The sequence below is a fragment of the Hylaeus anthracinus genome, unplaced genomic scaffold, assembly GCF_026225885.1.
Source record: "Hylaeus anthracinus isolate JK02 unplaced genomic scaffold, UHH_iyHylAnth1.0_haploid 2, whole genome shotgun sequence".
NCBI lineage: Eukaryota > Metazoa > Arthropoda > Insecta > Hymenoptera > Colletidae > Hylaeus > Hylaeus anthracinus.
The window spans coordinates 152,587-172,790 of record NW_026534838.1 but is presented as its reverse complement, the minus strand read 5'-3'; the positions used below and the strand labels follow the sequence as shown (position 1 = coordinate 172,790).

General features: G+C 38.7%; 1 protein-coding gene across 4 annotated transcripts in view; it reads left to right on the top strand.

Moving 5' to 3' along the window:
* LOC128892946 (activin receptor type-1) overlaps window positions 1-20,204 on the top strand; it is a 174,060-nt gene that overhangs the window by 89,709 nt on the left and 64,147 nt on the right. For all 4 annotated transcript variants that reach the window (XM_054153624.1, XM_054153621.1, XM_054153622.1 and 1 more), the window contains one exon: window positions 18,835-19,475. In XM_054153624.1, the coding sequence (XP_054009599.1) occupies window positions 18,835-19,475 (641 nt within the window). The remainder of the gene's footprint in view (window positions 1-18,834; window positions 19,476-20,204) is intronic.

Sequence of the window (20,204 nt, the reverse complement as noted above, 5' to 3'; positions counted from 1 at the left end):
TCGGCCCGCGTGATTACTTGTGATGCGTATGCGATTGGCGGGTCTTGACCGATTTTTCCTTGGCTTAGAACTGCACCAACTGCTATATCGGAAGCGTCTGTCGTTATTATAAATGGTTCATCGTAATTTGGGTATTTCAAAACCGGTTCTTTGCATAGGGCTTGTCTTAGGTCTTCGAAGCTTGCCTGATGGCTTTTTGTCCAAGTGAAAGAGGTCTTAATGCTGGTTAAATTCGTAAGTGGTTTTGTGCGTTTTGCCATATCTGGAATGAAGCGTCTATAGTAATTTACCAGTCCTAAAAATTGTTTAAGGCCCTTTCTATTTTTTGGAATCGGAAATTCCGATACTGCTCTGATTTTCTCGGGATTTGGTCGTACTCCATCAGCTGATATTATATGACCTAGATATGCGACTCTCTCCTTGAGAAACTCGGTCTTATCAGTTTGCAAGGTGAGATGGTGTTCGCGGAGTCGGTCAAAGAACCTTCTGAGACGGCGTCCGTGTTCTTCTAGGGTTTCAGAGTATACTACTACGTCGTCCAAGTAAACGTACAATTCCTTTCCAATTAACCCTCGTAATGCCTGATTCATTAACCTTTGGAATGTTGCTGGGGCGTTTTTCAATCCGAACGGCATGCGAACATATTCATAGTGTCCTTCTGGTGTGGAAAATGCCGTTTTTCCTTGATCTTCTGGTGCCATTAGAATCTGGTGAAATCCGTTTGCCAAGTCGAATACCGAAAAATATCGAGCTTTTCCTAATCGATCCAATATATCAGAAATGCGTGGAATGGGAAATTTGTCTTCTATTGTCTTTGCGTTTAATTTGCGAAAGTCAACTACCATACGCCAGCGTTTATTTCCCGCGGAGTCAGCTTTCTTCGGCACTACCCAAAGCGGAGAATTATAAGGAGATTTTGATGGAACGATTATTCCTAAATTTTCAAGATTGCTAATTTGTTTTTTAATTTCTTCTTCTTGAAACGGTGTGAATGAGTATTGCCGTGTATATATAGGGACGGAATCAGTTGTAGGGATCGAATGAGTTGCTGTCTCAGTTTTTTCAAATGGATCACCGGGTACGAAAAATCTGTCGGAAAATTCCTCTACTGCCTTTATTACCAGATTGTGTGCCGCGTTGTCTAAATGATCTGTTTTTAGTTTGTCCATGATATTAGCTAATCGTTCGTCAGGGGAAGGGTAGCTGATTTTATATTCTCCCAAATCATATGCTTCGTGTTCAGCGAGCTGTTCCTCTGAAAGCGGTGTGAGAGGACGCGGTGGAGGTGCTTGTTCCAAATTTTCCTCAGACTCGTTTTCTAATTCTGGGTGTTCAGCGAGGAAAGCCTGCAAGGTTTCTCGTCCCCTTTCGCACGATCGAAGAGCATCGTTCATCGCGGCTGAATTAGAGAATCGTATCGGGTGTATCGGGCGACTAGTCGTTACTAACGAGCGATGAAAATACGATACAGAGGCCTGTTCTTGTAGGAGATACGAACTACCTATTAGGCCTGATATTCCTGGAGGTAAATTTGAATTTTTAACAACATAAAATAGCGCCCAGCTACCGTTAATTTTCATACAAGTGGCGCCCTCAATATGAATTTTTCCCTTTAATCCTTCTATTTCGAACCGATCGCGATTAACGACGGGTGCGTCCGGGTGAACTGCGTCTAATTCTACTATGCTTAATACGGCTCCCGTATCAATTAAGAATTCGCCTTCTCCTGCCCCCAACTCCTTCGCTTTAACGCGAATTCGCGGGGCGGGTGCCTCTCGGAGGGAGTCCTCGGGGTCTCGTTCTTAAAGGTTACCGTCCTCGAATTTGAGGAGGTCGCGCGGTCTGCGCCCGCTCTGTTGTCGTTGCGTGAGCGGGCGCCATAGGAGTTCAAATGTTTCGTCTGACTTCGATTTTTTTTTCTTGTTGCGATTCATCATAGTGTTGCTTACGTCACGGTGGCGTTTGGTTTCGCGACGCATTCCTTCCTTGCCTTGATGGAGAAAAATTTCGCTCGTATCTCTTCACTGGAGCGGCACGTCGTTGGCGCGGCCGGCCTTGATAGCGTGTCGGTTCGTATGACTCACGTCGCTCGGGTGCCTCTTCCGACCATAGGCGTCGGTTGTTGTAGGGTGACACAGGACGGGGACGCGGATATCAGTTCTCAGGTTCGTAATAATTGTAATAATCGTAATTGTCTCTATTGTTTTCTCTGTTTCTACTATCTTCCCTACGTGGCGAAGAAGTATAACGCGATCTAGTGTACGCGGGGTAAACGTTTCTCAGATATTCGTACTCTGTTTCGTCGCGAGGTTCGCGCCATTCCATCTTTCTCTTAGGATTGTTGAAGGGTGACGGGGGACGTGCCGGAAGCCCATACGCGTATGTCTCGTTCTTTGATGCAGTAGGTACAATTCGGTCGAGTCTTTCATGCTCTAACGCCAGATCAAATGCCTTGTCTAACGTTTCTGGATTGACTATCCATACCCTAGCGGATATTCTTTGTGGTAATCCTAAAATAAACGCGGTTCGACCTATTTGTTCGATCTCTCGTATATGGTGGGGCGCGTTTTCTTTAAACAAATCTTCGGCACTATTTTTCGCGTATTTTACTAAACGACTAACTCTATGAACGAAATCGATCACCGTTTCATAAGACAACATGCTCAGTCTCTCAATTTCTAATTGGAGTTCTTCATATTCCCGACGTGGAGCGTAGCGCTTTTTCAAATGGAGCAAAAGGTCTGTAGTATTATTGACGTTATTCCTTTCAACATAATCCCGAACTGGATCGACTAGATTGTATTTTAATTCATCGAAAAACATTTGTCCATACCCAGGCGGAATTCTACGTGCGACCCTTTGCACGTCTTCCATAAATTTTTTTAACTAAACGTAACTCCCGGTTCAAAGTATGAAACTGCGTCAATTGCGCGATATACTCTATTTTCGTCCTCGCGTTGTCTATAAATCTCACTCGCGGTCGTTTCAAATTCCCTTGACCATCCTGCATAGGACTGTCCTATCGGCGGGGTTGAAGTGGGTAGGGGAGGTGGTCTTATCTCCGGAGTTGTCATTGTGACGATAATTATTTATGATAATGTAATCTAAAACTCGTTTAAATTTCCTAAATTTAGAAACTGCATACAGATAAGTTTCGTGCTAAGGAAAACTCGCTTCGTTAGCAAGGAAGACGCATCCCACTTCTGACACCAATTTTGTTAAGAAGTAAATGTTTTTAAATTATAGAGCATGGAGCTCAAATATTTTCCCAGGCGCATCGGACCCCGAGTGCATTCTTTAAAGTCTATTGATCTTAACTTATTCGCAATGCGAGGTCGATGAAAAGGGACACCGGCAGCGCCGGATGTAACACCTTTACGAAATTCTATGTTTCGCTTTCGCCATACAATAATTTTGTCATCACAATGAAATAAATTAATTTTTGTTTCGTCGGAAAATATGACGTTATTCCAAAAATTTTGATCGCAATTGATATCGCAATGATACTTTTTTGCAAATTCCAAGCGTTTTCTACAGTTCACTGTAGAAATGTGCTGTTTCTTACGTGCTACCCTACCATTATATATTATTATATTTACCATATAGCTCTTATAGTGTAATACTCGACGAACAGTTTCCGTTGATATGGACTTGTTAATCTTCGATGAACTTCCGCCGTTAATTTTGGAACACTACTTTTAGGATTAACTTTAATTTGTCGAACTACAGGATGCGGCAGAAATAACTTCCACATTTTAAAAAAACGATTAAACAAAAATGGTACGAGATGCCACCTCGGCCTTGAGATATCCCCACAGACAAAAGTCACAGACTTAAATCTGCCGAGCTACGGTCCATACAGGGCGTCGTCAGCGCGAAATTTTGCAGATGGTGTTTCGGGGACGAGTGATTTCTTTGTGCGAAAGTGTTCCGTGCCCACCGTAGCTCGGCGGATTTAAGTCTATGTGACATTTTTCTGTGGGGATACCTCAAGGCCGAGGTTTTCAAACATCGTCCTTGGCCTTGAATGAACTAAAGGAGGCTATCTAAGAGGAAATTGAAAGAATTTCCTCCGAAATGCTGGCGAGAGTGATGGAAAACTTTCAAGAACGACTCCAAATGTGTATCGCCCGTAAAGGCCACCATTTGGACAACATAATTTTTAAAACATAAAGTAAAAAAAACTTTTTTATATCTAGATTTAAGAAATAAAAAGTTTCTGGTGGTATCTCGTACCACTTGTTTTCAATTGTTTTTTAATATGTGGGAGTTATTTCTGCCGCACCCTGTATAAACTTCTCGTCCCTTTCTGTTAGAATTTTTTTTGTTCGATGGAACAGCATTATTTGAAGCTTTAAGGTGATAGTATGGTAGGTCGTATTAGAAGAAAAGGGGAATAGGCTTCAACATAAAACACGATAATTATGATCGGCTGTTTTAATTCTGCCAAGTTCTATCTATATCAAAGATGAAATGAGAAATAGGAAACATATATCCAGTATTTGTAACGCACAATTTATTGTATTACAACACTTATTCTTATTGCACACTGTTTCTTATTTGCACAAAATGAACATTTACTGAAATTTGTATCATGAACTGCACACTCAAACACCATATTTATATATATTTTTCCACAACGGCAAGGAAGATATTTCATCACTTATAACCATATACTTCCTAATACAATATTACTACATGTAGCCTTCGAATAGTAAAATAATTATTCAATTTTCGGCGTCCAAATGTCTCAAATACAAACTGGCAGGTTAGTAATGAGCGAGAGGCATGAGCGGCAGCCATATTACAATTCCGGGCAACGAGCCCTACCGAGTGATTCCGAGAGTTGACGAATCGACGAACGGCTTTAGCTCCTATTGGCTAAGTGTTGACAAAAAATTCCTTGTCAAAGGAAAAGAAAAATGCTCCAGTTTTTGACACATTCATGATATGATATTACGATATCTCTGTCGTTCGTGGACCGATTTTATTGATTTTGGTTTTATTCGAAAGCTTATGTGCGATTTACATGAGAAAAATAACTTTAAATTTAGAACATATTGCAGGCATGATAAGATATTAATGAAAGAAGTTCCAGGTTAAGTTGGAATCGCCGGTTTACGAGTAAAAAATACGCGGTAGCATTAGCACTAGATATACGCGGCGCCATATAATTTTTGATGTACTTGACGTCGAGACGCTGGCGCGTCTCTAGATTCAATTAATTATATAAGTAACACATATAAGGTTATTAGATGGATGCCGGATATATCCGGCGGATTATCTAAAATAATTTGTAACGTCAATAAAAACAAATTTTTATTCTTATTCAATGACGACAAAATAAAACAAGTATATAACATAGGTATTATTTAAAAAAATATAATAAAAACATAAAGCAGTTCAACTAATTTGGTATTAACGGCATAATCCATTCGGTACGAACGCAGGATACACCCGCATCTATTTAATAATCTTATACGTGTTAGTTATATAATAAATTGAATTTTATATATATGTCTTTGAACATTGAAGATATAAACAAATCGTTAATTAACTGCCTTTCAATTAATTCTGGTTAAAGTAATCGTCAAGTGAATATCTTCGATTAAATTCGCTCATATCAATCGTTAATTAAACGACTTTTGATTAACTTTGTTTAATTCATTTTTAATTAAATAATTTTTAATTACATTGACTTAAAATATTTATTAATTAAGTTGATTGAATTAAATTTGTTTAAATTAATTAATTAATTAAAAAATTGTAATTGATTATTATTCAACCCCTGCTGTAAAGAATGAACGCAAATGTTACTGTTTATGATTTGATTGGGGTATGGTGTCTTTAGAAATGAATAGGTGATAAGGAAAAATATATTAATATGTGACAGCATGCAGGAGAATTAAAGGATTTTCATAATATCCGGTGTCGAAAATTTTCAATTTTACGCCGCTTCCGAAAGTATTGTATTTAAAATCGTATTTAATATTTTACTTTAATCAATTTCATTAATATAATAGTTACTGTCTATTTACATAAATTAAATGGAAATTATGTAATGCTTTTCTGTACATTTGTTACGAAGTGCGTTGCGAAGTCGGTTTATTTTTTTTTTTTTATATATATATAAAATTATTTTATTTCATATTTTCTAGCGGCGATCTGTATATTCCTTGCAGAACAACACTAAATAAAAGCTTTTTCGCAATAAGAATAGTTATCGTCAATAAAGAATAACCATGAATTTTTGCAAACGGATTCTTCGCGGTAATATCTTGCATTAAATATGAAAGGTTGCATCGAGAAACTATCCGTGGTCAGTTTTTGGGTATGCCCAACTTTCGAGCGATACGACGGTACCTACCACAGACAATGCAACTCCCATTCGAAGTACGAAGTTCTGGAATTCATTTACTAGTTTAAGTGACTTGAACAAAGTGGTGTCCTTAACAAATTTCCCTGCTGACTACAGCAGCGAAGCCACTGTGTTGAAGGTTCCAAATTCTCAAGTGACTAACAAGGGGAGGGCACGTGTTACGGGTTGTCGATTTTGATGAGATAGATAGATAGATTTTTTAGATAGGCCCCCATTTTTGAAAAAATCGAAATTAAAGATTTTATGCGTACGTAGTGTGTACTATGAATACCCATGACTTCACCATGTTTTCCAATCGAACGGCGTGGTCGAGCGGTTAAGGCGGCGAGCTGTGGCTCAGCTGACCCGTATTCGATTCCAAAATATTGTACTTTTATTTTGTAAGTTTAAATATTTTTATACTATAATTATTTTATTATTTATTGTGGTAAAATAAAAACCATTTAAAAGCATATTAGTTTAACTTTTCATTATATATCTAGGATAGGGCATGTCAAAGAATGCTTTTTTAGCTCATTTAATGTTGTATTAAATTAATTAGTAGCCATTAGCAATCACTTTTATAAGTATAATTATACCGTACTTCTTTATATACAAATGTACATTTGTCTCTTAATCTACGTTATCTATAATGCGCGTGCGGTGAAGCTTCGTTCATGAGCTATGCTTGGTGTTATATGTTTCACGTGTTTCTATGACAAGTTTCACCCGAGTGTATGCGAGAAACAGAAACGGGATGATGATGATGAGAATTAATACAATAAATTTATTACGAAGATATTGCTGTCTACGTGAAAGAAAAACAGAATTTTGTAAGAATTTTTATTTCACATAAAACTATTTGTAAATTATTGTAAATTGTAATTTGTATTTAATTATTGTAAAATATTACTATTTGTAAACTACACTAGCCGTAAACAAAAAAACGGGACACTATTTTAAAACGTAATAACTCCGAGAGTCTTCAATCGATGTTCGGGAAACTTCGTGAGGTTTAGTTTTGAAGTGTCCTCTGGATGTGTGCAAAGTTGCATTGACGAGGGTTGATGATAAAGCGTTAATTCACCCCCCCCCCCCCCCAAAGAGGTAATGCAGAAAAACGGCACTCCAGAAGGGTCCAGGGGCGACGGAAGGTGGTGAAAAATTCAAAAAAACCTTTGAAGCGACTCTGTTTGATGCCCTCTACAAAATGCACCCCTTGAAATCCCTCTCGAACAAACCCACCCCTCACAACTTTCCACCCCCTCTAAAATCCACAATTTTTGGACGACAGTCTCAATTTTGGGCTCAATGCATTCTCTGGACTCCCCTGATCCAGAAAATCCTATCACCCATACCGTGCATCTCATAGGCACCCCTTGTGGGGGTGGAACAGCTCGCCAATTTTCAACCCCCTTCGTAACGGAGCACTTCCACACATCGGAGGGCGATGAAATTCACCATGTTCGTTCTCGATACGTTAAGGATGAATGCCGAAACGGTCCCGTTTCGAAGACTGCCCCCGGAGCTGAAGGGAGGGGGGCAGAGTAGAGGTGGTCCACCCCCATGTGTAAGGGTTAGAACGTTGTTTCGTTGGGTGGATCACATGTCCAACAGTCCAGGGTATCGGTGCGACACAGTTTTCATGTCTTTTTCCCACGTGAATGGTAATAAAATTCGAAAATGTCAATTTTTGTAAAAATTCGCTTCCAATTTCAGGCACATCTGCAGGGTGAACGAGTAACCCCACGTCAACACCATTCGCGGATTCGGACGCGTGAATGCTTTTTTAATAGATCCCCCAAAAATTAGATTTTTTTAATCACGCTTTCGTTGTCAAATCGGAGTAGATTTGAAAGAGTAGTAAGTGGGCCGGACGGAAACGGCATTCAAAAGTGGTGCGAGACCCTGCGCCCGTACGGGTCAGCCCACGTTAAATTGGAGTCCGGTCTGGTCTGACCACGTATGGGTGCAGGCCCTCGCTCCGCTTCTGAATGCCAGCCCACTTACTACTTTATGGGTGATAGCATTTTCTGGATCAGGGGAGTCCAGAGAATGCATTGAGCCCAAAATCGAGACTGTCGTCCAAAAATTGTGGATTTTAGGGGGGGTGGGGTGTTGTGACGGGTGGGTTTGTCCGAGATCGATTTCAAGGGGTGCATTTTGTAAGGGGCATCAAACAGAGTCGCCTCAAAGGTTTTTTTGAATTTTTTTACCACCTTCCGTCGCCCCTGGACCCTTCTGGAGTGCCGTTTTTCTGCATTACCTCTTTGGGGGGGGGGTGAATTAACGCTTTATCATCAACCCTCGTCAATGCAACTTTGCACACACCCAGAGGACACTTCAAAACTAAACCTCACGAAGTTTCCCGAACATCGGTTGAAGACTCTCGGAGTTATTACGTTTTAAAATAGTGTCCCGTTTTTTTTTACGGCAAGTGTATTTGTATACTGTAGTTAATATTTTTAAAAAGATATTATTGCAACCAATGTAAATAACGTAGGTTAAAAGAGAGATGTATATTTGTATATAAAGAAGTACGGTATAATTATACTTATAAAAGTGATTGCTAATGGCTACTAATTAATTTAATACAACATTAAATGAGCTATTTTTTGATCTGCCTTATCCTAGATATATACTAAAAAGTTAAACTAATATACTTTTAAATGATTTTTATTTTACCAAGATAAATATTAAAATAATTATAGTATAAAACTATTTAAACTTACAAAAAAAGAAAGCACAATATTCAAGAACCGAACACGGGACAGCAGAGCCTCAGTCCGCCGCCTTAACCGCTCGACCACGTCATTTGCTTGGAAAACACGGTGAAGTCACGGGTATTCATGGTACACTGGTATACATGGTATACATTGATCTCGATTTCTTCAAAAACGGGGGCCTATCTAAAAAAACGCCGAAACACGGAAGAAATATTTTTCGATGAAGAAGGTATGTACCAAACCTCATCAAAATCAACGACCCATAACACGTGCCTTCCCCTTGTAAGAATTCTAACATAATGGAAGGCCAAGGAATGAGTTATGCATACGTATTAAAAAATGTTCAATAGAGATCTTTGGTTCAACTCCAAAGAAGGATTCACAGTTAAAGACTATGTCAAAGAAATATGTAAACTGACAAATCCAACTAACATACTTTGTCTCAAGGATTTCTAATAATAGAATCTGTTTATTTCTCGCCTCCAAAGAAATAGCCAACGAATTAACCGACAAATCAATAATCCTGGGAAACAACGACATTAGAATAAGATCTTATCAAATGTTCTTCCGATTACACTACACGATATTATAGAAACATCTCTTAAAAAACATAATATCAAACTCGAATCAAATCTATCATACATATAGGTGGTATAAACGATCTAGGTTGCTCACATATTTTGAGCTCTCGCTGACAAATATACATTCTGACGATCTTGTATATATCTATTCTGACGATCTTAAAAAAGTTCCGGAATCCTTGTAAATAGAGTACGACGAATCCAACTACTGGATCTTCCTGTCATCTGACTCGCCTATATATTTCGCCTGCAAAAAGGAAGAACTCTTGCCAAACACTGTCCTGTAGGCCAAAGCATGTCAACACAATATATTCCCTCTAGTGTAGGAAACAAACAAGACCTGAAAATAACAATCTCATTTAACTCCCAGACAAAAGAGTATCAACCCAGCAACCAATTACCTGAGGAAAATATACAAGTACAAGTAAACGGTGATACTTGGGGTTCTGATCATTTTCCGTTATTTATAGATATTAATTTCGAAAAAGCTTTATTTCATAAAAAATCGTTTACGTTAAGATCTCTACAAACTAATTGGGAAAAAGTATATCAAAATTTAGGAGAAAATTATTGGGAATTCATGTTAAAAGAATATGTTCATTCGGCCGCCAGTGAAAAATATTTGATTTTTACAAACATATTATGTACTGCTAGTACGACCAACACTCCAAAAAGAAGAATTGTTAACGATAAAATTCATAAAAATTCTGTAACTTGATGGGATTTGGAATGTGAGAAGACGAAAAGGCTCAGAAAGGCAGCCCTAAAAAAATGGCAACATACGAAAAGTCTCAATAATTATATAGATCATAAAAAATATTCAACTCAAGCAACGAACATTTTTATAAAGAAATAAAAAGCCTACTTTAAAGAATTTGGAAAAATATCAATTTTAATACTCATAAAAAATATGTTTGGAATACCAGTAAAATATTGAAGAACAAATGGATTAAAATAAGACCTTCTCACTCATCCGAAAACCACCAAGTTCAAAACAAAATTAATGTTCGCCCTAGATAAAATTTGCCCTCCTTGGAGCCCAACTGATTTTAACTGGCTGTCAAAGAGTATCGAAAATGAATTTTTAAACTCGCCCTTCGACTTTGTAGAATTTAACATTGCACTCAATAGCAGAAATGAACAGTTATCTCCTGGTATCGATGGAATCGATTATGAAACTCTCAACGGATTACCAATCAAATATAAATTAACCAGCCGTGTGAGGCTGGCTCCCCTTTTTGGAAAACTCACAATTTTCTTTTTGCATACGTTTGCTTACAAATGCTCAATTGGAATTTTCGTTTGTCCCTTTTTAGTTCAAAAGATAGAACCATTTATTTATACTGTGACGGGGCAGATTTTTTCTGCCCGTCACGAAAGCGCCTTGACCCCGGAAGGGCCTTGCTCCCTCCTCGCCGGACACGCCAGTTCGGAGGTGGTCTATAAGTATGAAGGGATGCGTGGACTGCGGCCCATTAGGGACCCCCTTTCGTGCCCCCGCGTACTCGCGATCCACGCCGCGTCCCCGCGCGAGCGCAGCAAGTTGCCGATCACCGGAAGGACGAAAGTAACTGACGCGTGGACTTGGCACTGGCGCCCAATTCTTCTAAACAAATTCGGCCGTGGAAATTGTGCGACCGAGCGTGTCGATTAGCGGCTTTCCCGGTCGCCCACGCGAGGTCCGTCACAATACGCCTAAGAGAAAACTACGCCACTTTTCAACAAAATTCAAAATTTTCTTTTTACATACGTTTGTTCATCGTTTGCTCATCAATGCGCATCAACGCCGTGGCCTCGGGGCGAATTTCTTTGCGAATTCCAAACGAGATAGAAGGAAAGGGATGAGGGGGACAGAATAAAAAAATAACGCTCGATTGAGCCACAAACGAAGATGTTTAATGGCTCATCTAAGGGAAAACCTTTCTGTAAAAAACCCCTTGAAGAATCGTACATTGATCATACAAATGCGAAGAAGACAACTATGGACCGCTTCGGAAGATTCGCAATACGATTAACCTATGGGTGTGAGTGTAGACGACGCTGGGGTCGGTTCTCGCGCGCTTGGGGAGATCGAGCGCGCTACCGCGTCGCAGGCGAAAGATTACTAGAATCTTTCGACGGACGAATTGACCGACTGGGCGATCTCGTGAAATGAGCAAGATGTTACAGGGAACGTCTTGTGGTGCAATTGGCCGATCAGCTTAATGATACCCAGAACGGTCGTGGTATACTCGAATCCCGAACGAGGGAAGGAAAAGGATCGTACAATTTGATCGGTGCCAGTGGTGGCACGCAGAAAGTTGTAAATCGATTACATTGGATTCGCGACAGAAGCGAAGGATTGCAAGCGTGCAATGATTGAGAATCGCGTGAAGCGAAGGGTTGCCAAGGAGGTGGAAGTTCTACTGGGAGAGGCCAATAGGGAAAGAAGTATAAAGAACGCCTGAGCAGAGCTCGTTGGCGATTCGATCCCTTGTAATGTCCAAGGGATCAATGGATACTAGAGAAAGGAAAGAAAAGGAAAGCGTGGAAACGAAGTTCCCCGATAATGGCGTCGCCACGTTGTGGAACGCGATCGCGCACACGAGGTCGGGCGCGCGTCGCGTGGTTTCGCGAGACGAAAGAAAGATATTAACGCATCGGACGTTGATGAATTTAAGTCAGAACACGACTCGTGAATTGACTGAGCGCACAAACTTGCGAATTCTCAAGAGTTAACAAAACTAGACTGTTCTCGAGAACATGTGCGTGAACGGTTGCCGGCGAGAGCCAAGTGACGAGAAACGGAACGGAAGCCGCGAGGCTCGTTGCGTCGAACAAAAGAAGAGATGTCGCTTCGATTGTTCAAAAGGCGATCGCGATGCGTGGCGTGGCGATCAAATCGAGAGGATTGCGCGGTTGTTACTAGGGTTGGAGACGTCGCGGTAATCGCGGATATTTGCGATTTGGTTAGATTAGGTTTCCGCCGAATCCGCTAGGGAGTTCGACGGAACAAAATCTAATCGGCAAAAGCATCATGAGAAATTAGCGCAGATAGAACCTACACCATGCCCACATTCTTACCGTGTTTCAGCTACGACCGATTTTGTCACGCGACAAAATCTCGCGACTGTCAATTAGGACGTAGGGGAACTCTTCAAACAGTCGGCTGCGGCTAGGAGACAAGCTGCATGAAAAAGGAGCACTTTTCATGCACTTGGTTCGGACAGGAGAAGACGACTGTAAGGAATTCTATGGTCGTCTTTGCGGTTCTACGCCGCGGGGATCTTTGGTATATAAGGTAGGCCTCCGAAACCCAAAACCAATTTTGGCAGCGTTGCCGAAATGGTATGTGTTTGTCGGTGAGTCACAGTTGACATTCGAATACTGTTTCTCACTGTTTCGTGAGAACGCGGTTCCCACGGTACGCGGTACTGTAAACGTTTGCACGTTAGTTGGTATTAGGGATGCATCTATGCGAAACGTCTCAGGATTTTAAAAGATTTGCTGATGTTGTAATTTTATTCCTTTTTTCTTATTGTTATAAGTTTGGCTGTTTTCCATTCAGATGAGAAGTGTGATTTAACCCTTTCGCTGCAGCAGTTCGGTCCGCCAAAGCGCCACTCCTGAACGGGACTCCTGGCCGAAAGTGTAAAAGTGCCGGATGTATCTGGCATTTGGAGCGAAAGGGTTAAATAGTTCTTGAAGAGAATTGTATATACACTACCGGACAAGCAACCCGGAACGATTCTTCAAATGCTCATAACTATGAAAGTTTTCAACCGATTTCGGTGAAACTTCGTGAGGAATAGTCTTCAAGTGTCTTCTGGGTGTGTGCAAAGTTGCATTAGCGAGGGTTGATGTGAAGGGGTTAATTCACCCCCCTAAAGGGGAGGGTGTAAAAAAACGCCCCTTTGAAACAGGCCAGGGATGACGAAAGGGGTTGAAAAATTCAAAAAAACCTTTGGGCGACTGTCCTTGATGCACTCTACAAAATGCACCCCTTGAAATCCCTCTCGAACAAACTCACCCCTCACAACCTTCCACCCCCTCTAAAATCCACAATTTGTGGACGACGGTCTCAATTTTGGGCTCAATGCATTCTCTGGACTCCCCTGATCCAGAAAATCCTATCACTCATACCGTGCACCCCATAGGCACCCCTTGTGGGGGTGGAACAGCTCGCCAATTTTCAACCCCCTTCGTAATGGAGCGCTTCTACACATCAATCAATTAGCGTTTTATTCAATATGATGTTACGAGCAAGGGCGATAGCGACACGCGTGTGAGCCCTGCAAGTGAGTTGAATTCAAGAATCGAAGAAGATACGATTAGTCCTGTTTATTTCAATGGATCCAAGGATTGAGGATGGATTAGAAATCGCAGACGACTCTGACGCGAAGTCAGATAACTGCTAGGAATTTGTATCTCCCGGTAAAGGGTAACCGTTGGGAAGGTTAGGTAAAGAATAAGAAAGGAAAGATTGGTATCTCCCAATTAAAGGTAACCGTTGGGAAGGTTAAGTAAGGATTGAATCGTAATCTTGGAATATAATACGCGTCGTGAATAAAGCCTCGCAACTATTAATTCTAAACAAATAATAACTCAAACGGTAAAGTTATTATGTTGTGGGGTCGTTACACTGGTTAGGATTGCTTATTCGAATGGTGAAGGTTTAATAACGATTTAACAGACCTTTTAAGGTTAACAAATGATTATATATTCAAAACTGAATAATTCTAATAATACAATTGTACAGTGTCGTGTTGTCGCGGTTAGTATATGAATTTAATTACCTAATTGTTGCACGGTGTTAACGTACTGACGATGCGGGGGTCGAGAATGCTTCTATGCCGTAATAGATTTTGTACCGTCCTCGCGGATCTATATGGTTAATGTTGATCGAAAGGGATCTGAAGCCCGATCTCACTGAAGCGCAACTCTGAAGACGATTGACGTGACTTTACCAAGTAACTCTTTCGTACTAATTCCCCGAGTAACGAAAATCATGGTTTTATATACCCATAGATATTGGTGGGGATACGTCAGTGATTCCCATATATGGAAATTTGGCGATTGAGATTTCCGTTACTCAGAAGTGAACATCTATAGGGCTTTAGGGAAAGTTTAGATAAAGGGTTACCCACGCAACGCGAGTTAAAAGATGATTCTGAGAAAAGTATGGTACAGCTGCAGGGTGCATTCCGGAAAGACCAGTCTCCACATTCCAAAGGGTAGATAAAATAAATGAACGCGAGCTTCGAAAAGAACGGGTGTGCATACGTAACAATGAATGTCGTTATCCTCTTGCGAAAAACAAAATCAAAAGTTAATTTTCGAGGTATTAATTGTATGTGTTCGTTGCGTAGCATGTGTACCCGTGGCTTCACCATCTTTCTCAAGTGAACGGCGTGGTCAAGCGGTTAAGGCGACGGCCTACGGTTACGCTGTCCCGTGTTCGTTTCCTGAAAGTTGTTCTTTTTTTGTTAGTTTAAATATTTTCATGCTTTAATTATTTTATTATTTGCCATGGAAAAATAAAAAACATTTAAAATCATATTAATTTAATTTTTAAAATGCTCTAAACAGGAATGTTTCTCGTTTGAAATATATGGTAGCTCTGAAAAGCAGCAAATATCTAGAATAATATATTTTTAATTAGTAAGTTATTTTCAGAAAATTATTTTATTAACAACTTAAAAACATCATGACAAAATCAGCTCTTTTCAGAGCTACCACATATTTTAAACGAGGAACATTCCTGTTTGGGGCATTCCAAAAATTAAATTGATACGTTTTTAAATGTTTTTTATTTTTCCACGGCAAATAATAAAATAATTAAAGCATGAAAATATTTAAACTAACAAAAAAAAAAACAACTTTCAGGAAACGAACACGGGACAGCGTAACTGTAAGCCGTCGCCTTAACCGCTTGACCACGCCGTTCACTTGAGAAAGATGGTGAAGTCACGGGTACACATGGTACGCACGAACACATACAATTAATACCTCGAAAATTAACTTTCGATTTTGTTTTTCGCAAGAGGATAACGACATTCATATTGAATAAAACGCTAATTGATTTATTTACTTCAGTTCATTTGAACGGTAGAAATCAAGTCAACCAGCGGCCAATGTGTTCATTGCAGCCTCGCGATCAACGAACTGTAACATTAATATTTTTTGACAAATCTTTCCATAAAAATGTATACATCACACTAAAATAATACTAGAGACGTGGGTAAAATTTCAAATTAAAATCTTGCATACTTTATGAGAAAAAAAAATGATAAAAATGCCACAGTTTTGCGCGGAAGTAGGAATTCTCCATTTAATATAATTATTGTTATATGGTGAAAATCAAAATTTCCAAAAACATGTATTCTTAATTATAACCTGTAGTTTGCACATATAAATTTTTATGAATGAGAAACAGTATTTAGTAACAGAAAGTAACAAAAAAAACATTTTTCCAAAAATAAATTGTTTAAATAAATAAACAATTTCTTCTGGTATACATAAATCACCCATTCCAAAGCGCATATTGAAAAAAAAGATATTTGTCCTAGCTCCTATAGTTCTCTAGATATTTAAACAAAAACGTGGTTTTCACCCCCAACTTTAGGGGCTGTTTTCACCCCTTCAACATGGACAACTGCCGATAAAAAAAAAATACGTGTGAAATATTTTTTTGAGAACTACCTACCACATAAATTTGATCAAAATCGGAGTGTGACAGTTGGATATGTTCCTTTATAAGGACCGATGTCCTCATCCGTATGGCTTACAAGACCGCCGAAAACCTACGTTTCTGACGCACTTGCGCAAGCTGAAAGTTCTTCTCTCAAATAAATGTATATCTACGCTCGCCACAATAACCTTATATCAAATGATTAATAAACGTAGCATATATAACACTGATAACTGAACAAAACATAACAACCGAAAATGTTAGATTTGTCTGGAACAATTGTAGCTCCACGTTTCCTTTGATGAAAAATTGGTATTCCTCATCATGGTTTTGAGCTTTTTTTTTTACAATGACTTTTGACGAGAGAAATTTGGTAAAAACGTGGTTTTCATTTTTTTCTGTTTACTATCCCATCAGTCGACATAAAAACTTGTAACTTTGTACAAATTGGTCTTTTTTGATAACTTATCGAATATATTATCGCAAATCAAAATTGGTTTAAAGGCACTGTGAACTCTTCTAACTGACCATACCCTTACCACGGATAATAAGGTAGGAAAGAGAATGTGAGAAAGCGGGCCAGCGCCATAATGGTCCAGATGGTTAAAAATGCGGCCAAAATTAGGAAGTGTTTTCAGATCTTCATGAAAATAGATATTTTTGAGTTATTTGACCCGCAAATTACGAATCTAATATCAGAATTGCAAAATTGAAAATGGCGGATCCAATATGGCCGACATGTATATTAAAAAGTTATTAGATATCCATGAAACTTGGTATTTATGAAACTATCATAATGTTTTTATTATATATGTAACACTGCAACAAAAACTATTTGTGCTCTTTAAATATAATGATTATTTTCTAAGATATAGCACTTCAAAGTTGACGATTTTTCTTGTTTCCTCAATTTTCACATTTTGTTGCGTATCTGTGGTAATTAAATCTACAGCTATTATGTTATTTAAATATATATTTCTTATGGCTCATTTTCTGTAATAAATATATGTAGTATCCGCGCCTCCCATACCCAACAATAAGGAGTCAAATAACACGAAACGTAGGGTACGGGATTGGTCACGTAGGTAAAGCGGTCGACTGTGGATCCGAGGATCGTGGGTGCGAATCCCCGTGCCTTATTTTTCGTTTAGACTCCTACATATATGTTATTTAGAATAATTTTCCTTATTGGGTTAAAGAATAAGTTTGATTTTACCTATGTACTTTTTATTTTAAGATTATGTGATATTCAGTCATTTTATAAATTAAAATAGGAAAACAAAATGGTTATTCACAAGATTTCACTTAAGTACACGCTTCATAAGTTAGGTAAGCATGTCTATTTTCATATGCTAGTGAAACATCTTGTTCATATTTCCACCACTCTTCATATTCCTACTTTACAGTTACAGTAACAATATAATTGTTGAAGCAGCTTTACCCAGAACAGCTTTGTCCCGAACAGCTGTATCCGTGCACAGTCGAAACTTCGAGAGGGTCCATATACCCCTCTCGATGTGACGCGTTTTTTCTGTTGTTATAGTCGAGTCTTGTCTATGGTCGACAACGTACGCTTGGATACCTTATTCCCTTGTGCAATAAAACTATTACCAAAGTACCAAACTTATTTTGTTCACCTGATCTCTTTCTCGATAGTCATAGCAAGGGCACTGACTTCACGAATGGTTAAAGCTAACAACAATAAAATCTACATCTGTAACTATAAAGTAAGAATATTAAGAGTGGGACAAATATGAACAAGATGTTTCAATAGCATATGAAAATAGACATGCTTACCTAACTCATGAAGCGTGTACTTAAGTGAAGTCTTGTTAACAACCATTTTGTTTTCCTATTTTTATCCGACTTTGAAAAGGAGGAAGTTACTCAATTCAACATGTATTTTGTTTTTTTTTTATTTACAAAATGACTGAATATCACATAATCTTAAAATAAAAAGTACATAGTTAAAATCAAACTTATTCTTTATCCGTATAGTGGAAAATTATTCTAAATAACGTATATTTAATACAGAAAATGAGCCATAAGGAATACATTCTTAAATAAGATTACAGTTGTAGATTTTATTACCACAGATACGCAGCAAAATGTAAAAATTAAGGAAACGAGAGAAATCGTCAACTTTGAAGTGCTATATCTTAGAAAATAATCATTATATTTAGAGAATATAAATAGTTGTTGTTGCAGTGTTACATATATAATAAACACAGTATGGCAGTTTACTGATTCCGCGTACTTCAAAAATTGAATTTTGGCCAGGTTTTCGTGAAATGAACAACTGTGCGGCGCCTCGTCACAAGGCATGACAGTCTCAGCAATATGAAGGGCGACATGTCTTTGACGAATATGATATTTATCTTAAGCAAAACGAAAATTTGTATTCTTCTTTTTTGTACTATTTATTTTGCATTGAGAATTAATGTTGAAAATATTGAATAATGTAAATTTATACACTGTGTATATGTTGTATTAAAATAGGAATACTTGGATGGAAGGAGTTTAACCAGTGGTTCTGGTTCTGGTTTACCATTATTAGTACAAAGAACATTGGCTAAACAAGTAGCTTTAGTAGAATGCCTTGGTAGTGGAAGCAATGGCGGATTTGGCGGAGAAGTCTGGAGAGGAATATGGCATGGAGAAAATGTTGCTGTAAAAATATATTTTTCCCGAGATGAAGCAGCTTGGGCTCGTGAAACGGAAGTCTATTCTCAGTTGTTGCCATCGAGACATGACAATATTCTTGGCTACGTTGGAAGTGATATGACGAGTAGAGCGAGCTGCACTCAACTTTGGCTGGTAATGCATTATCATCCAATGGGTTCGCTTTACGATTATCTAAATCGATCTCCACATTCCTTGATGCATCAACAAATGCTCAATATATGTTTGAGTATCGTCAACGGTTTGCTTTATCTACACACGGAAATTCATGGAACCAGAGGGAAACCAGCTATGGCACATCGTAATCTAAAGTCTAAAAATATTCTCGTTAAAACTAATGGTGGTTGTGTCATTGCTGACTTTGCATTGGCGGTAACACAAGATCGCTTGTCTACAGATAGAATTGATTTGAAACAAGGTACAAAACGTTACATGAGTCCAGAGATCCTCGAACAAACGTATGTATTATTTTTTTATTTACTTTCTTGTATATTTATAATTGTGTATTACTATAAGAGTAATGAATTTTATTTTTTATGTATAATTATTTTATTTATAGCATAAAATGTGCTATAGTAAATATGAAGATATTTTTTTATAAAACTCTTACAAATAACCAAGCTTGATGAAAATCATTGGTCATAGTCCAAACTTAAATTTGTAATCGCAAAGTGTACGCCTTGTTTTAACAGACAGTTCTGTGGCGACAAAATCACTCGTAGCTGAACCGCGGCAAGAGTGGGGGCAAGCTCATGTTGCCGTGTAGGTTCTACCATAAAAAACTTTAAAACAGTAAAAAGCTTAAGCCAAGTACATGAAAAAGTGGAGGACTCAAGGAGTAATCATAGAAAAATAGAAGATCCCCATAAAAAACTACAAGATAATAGAAGGAGATGTGAAATCGTAATGAGCAGCCAGTGCATGAAGGTCCCTTCCAGTAAAGTGCAAATGCGACACTGTGTAACAGAATGTAAAATTCGAGGCTGTCCAACTATGCGCAGCTAAAATGCTGTGTTCCACAGTGCTGACGTTTAGACTCTAATGACAACTCATGTAAAGTTACTGCTCCGCACTTTGGCGGTGAAATGAAAAAGTTACATAGTGTATCAATCACAAACTGAGACTGTTTAGACATTTGCCTAGATGTCCGTGGCTAGGAAGTCAAATGCTTGACGTGGCCAGGCAAG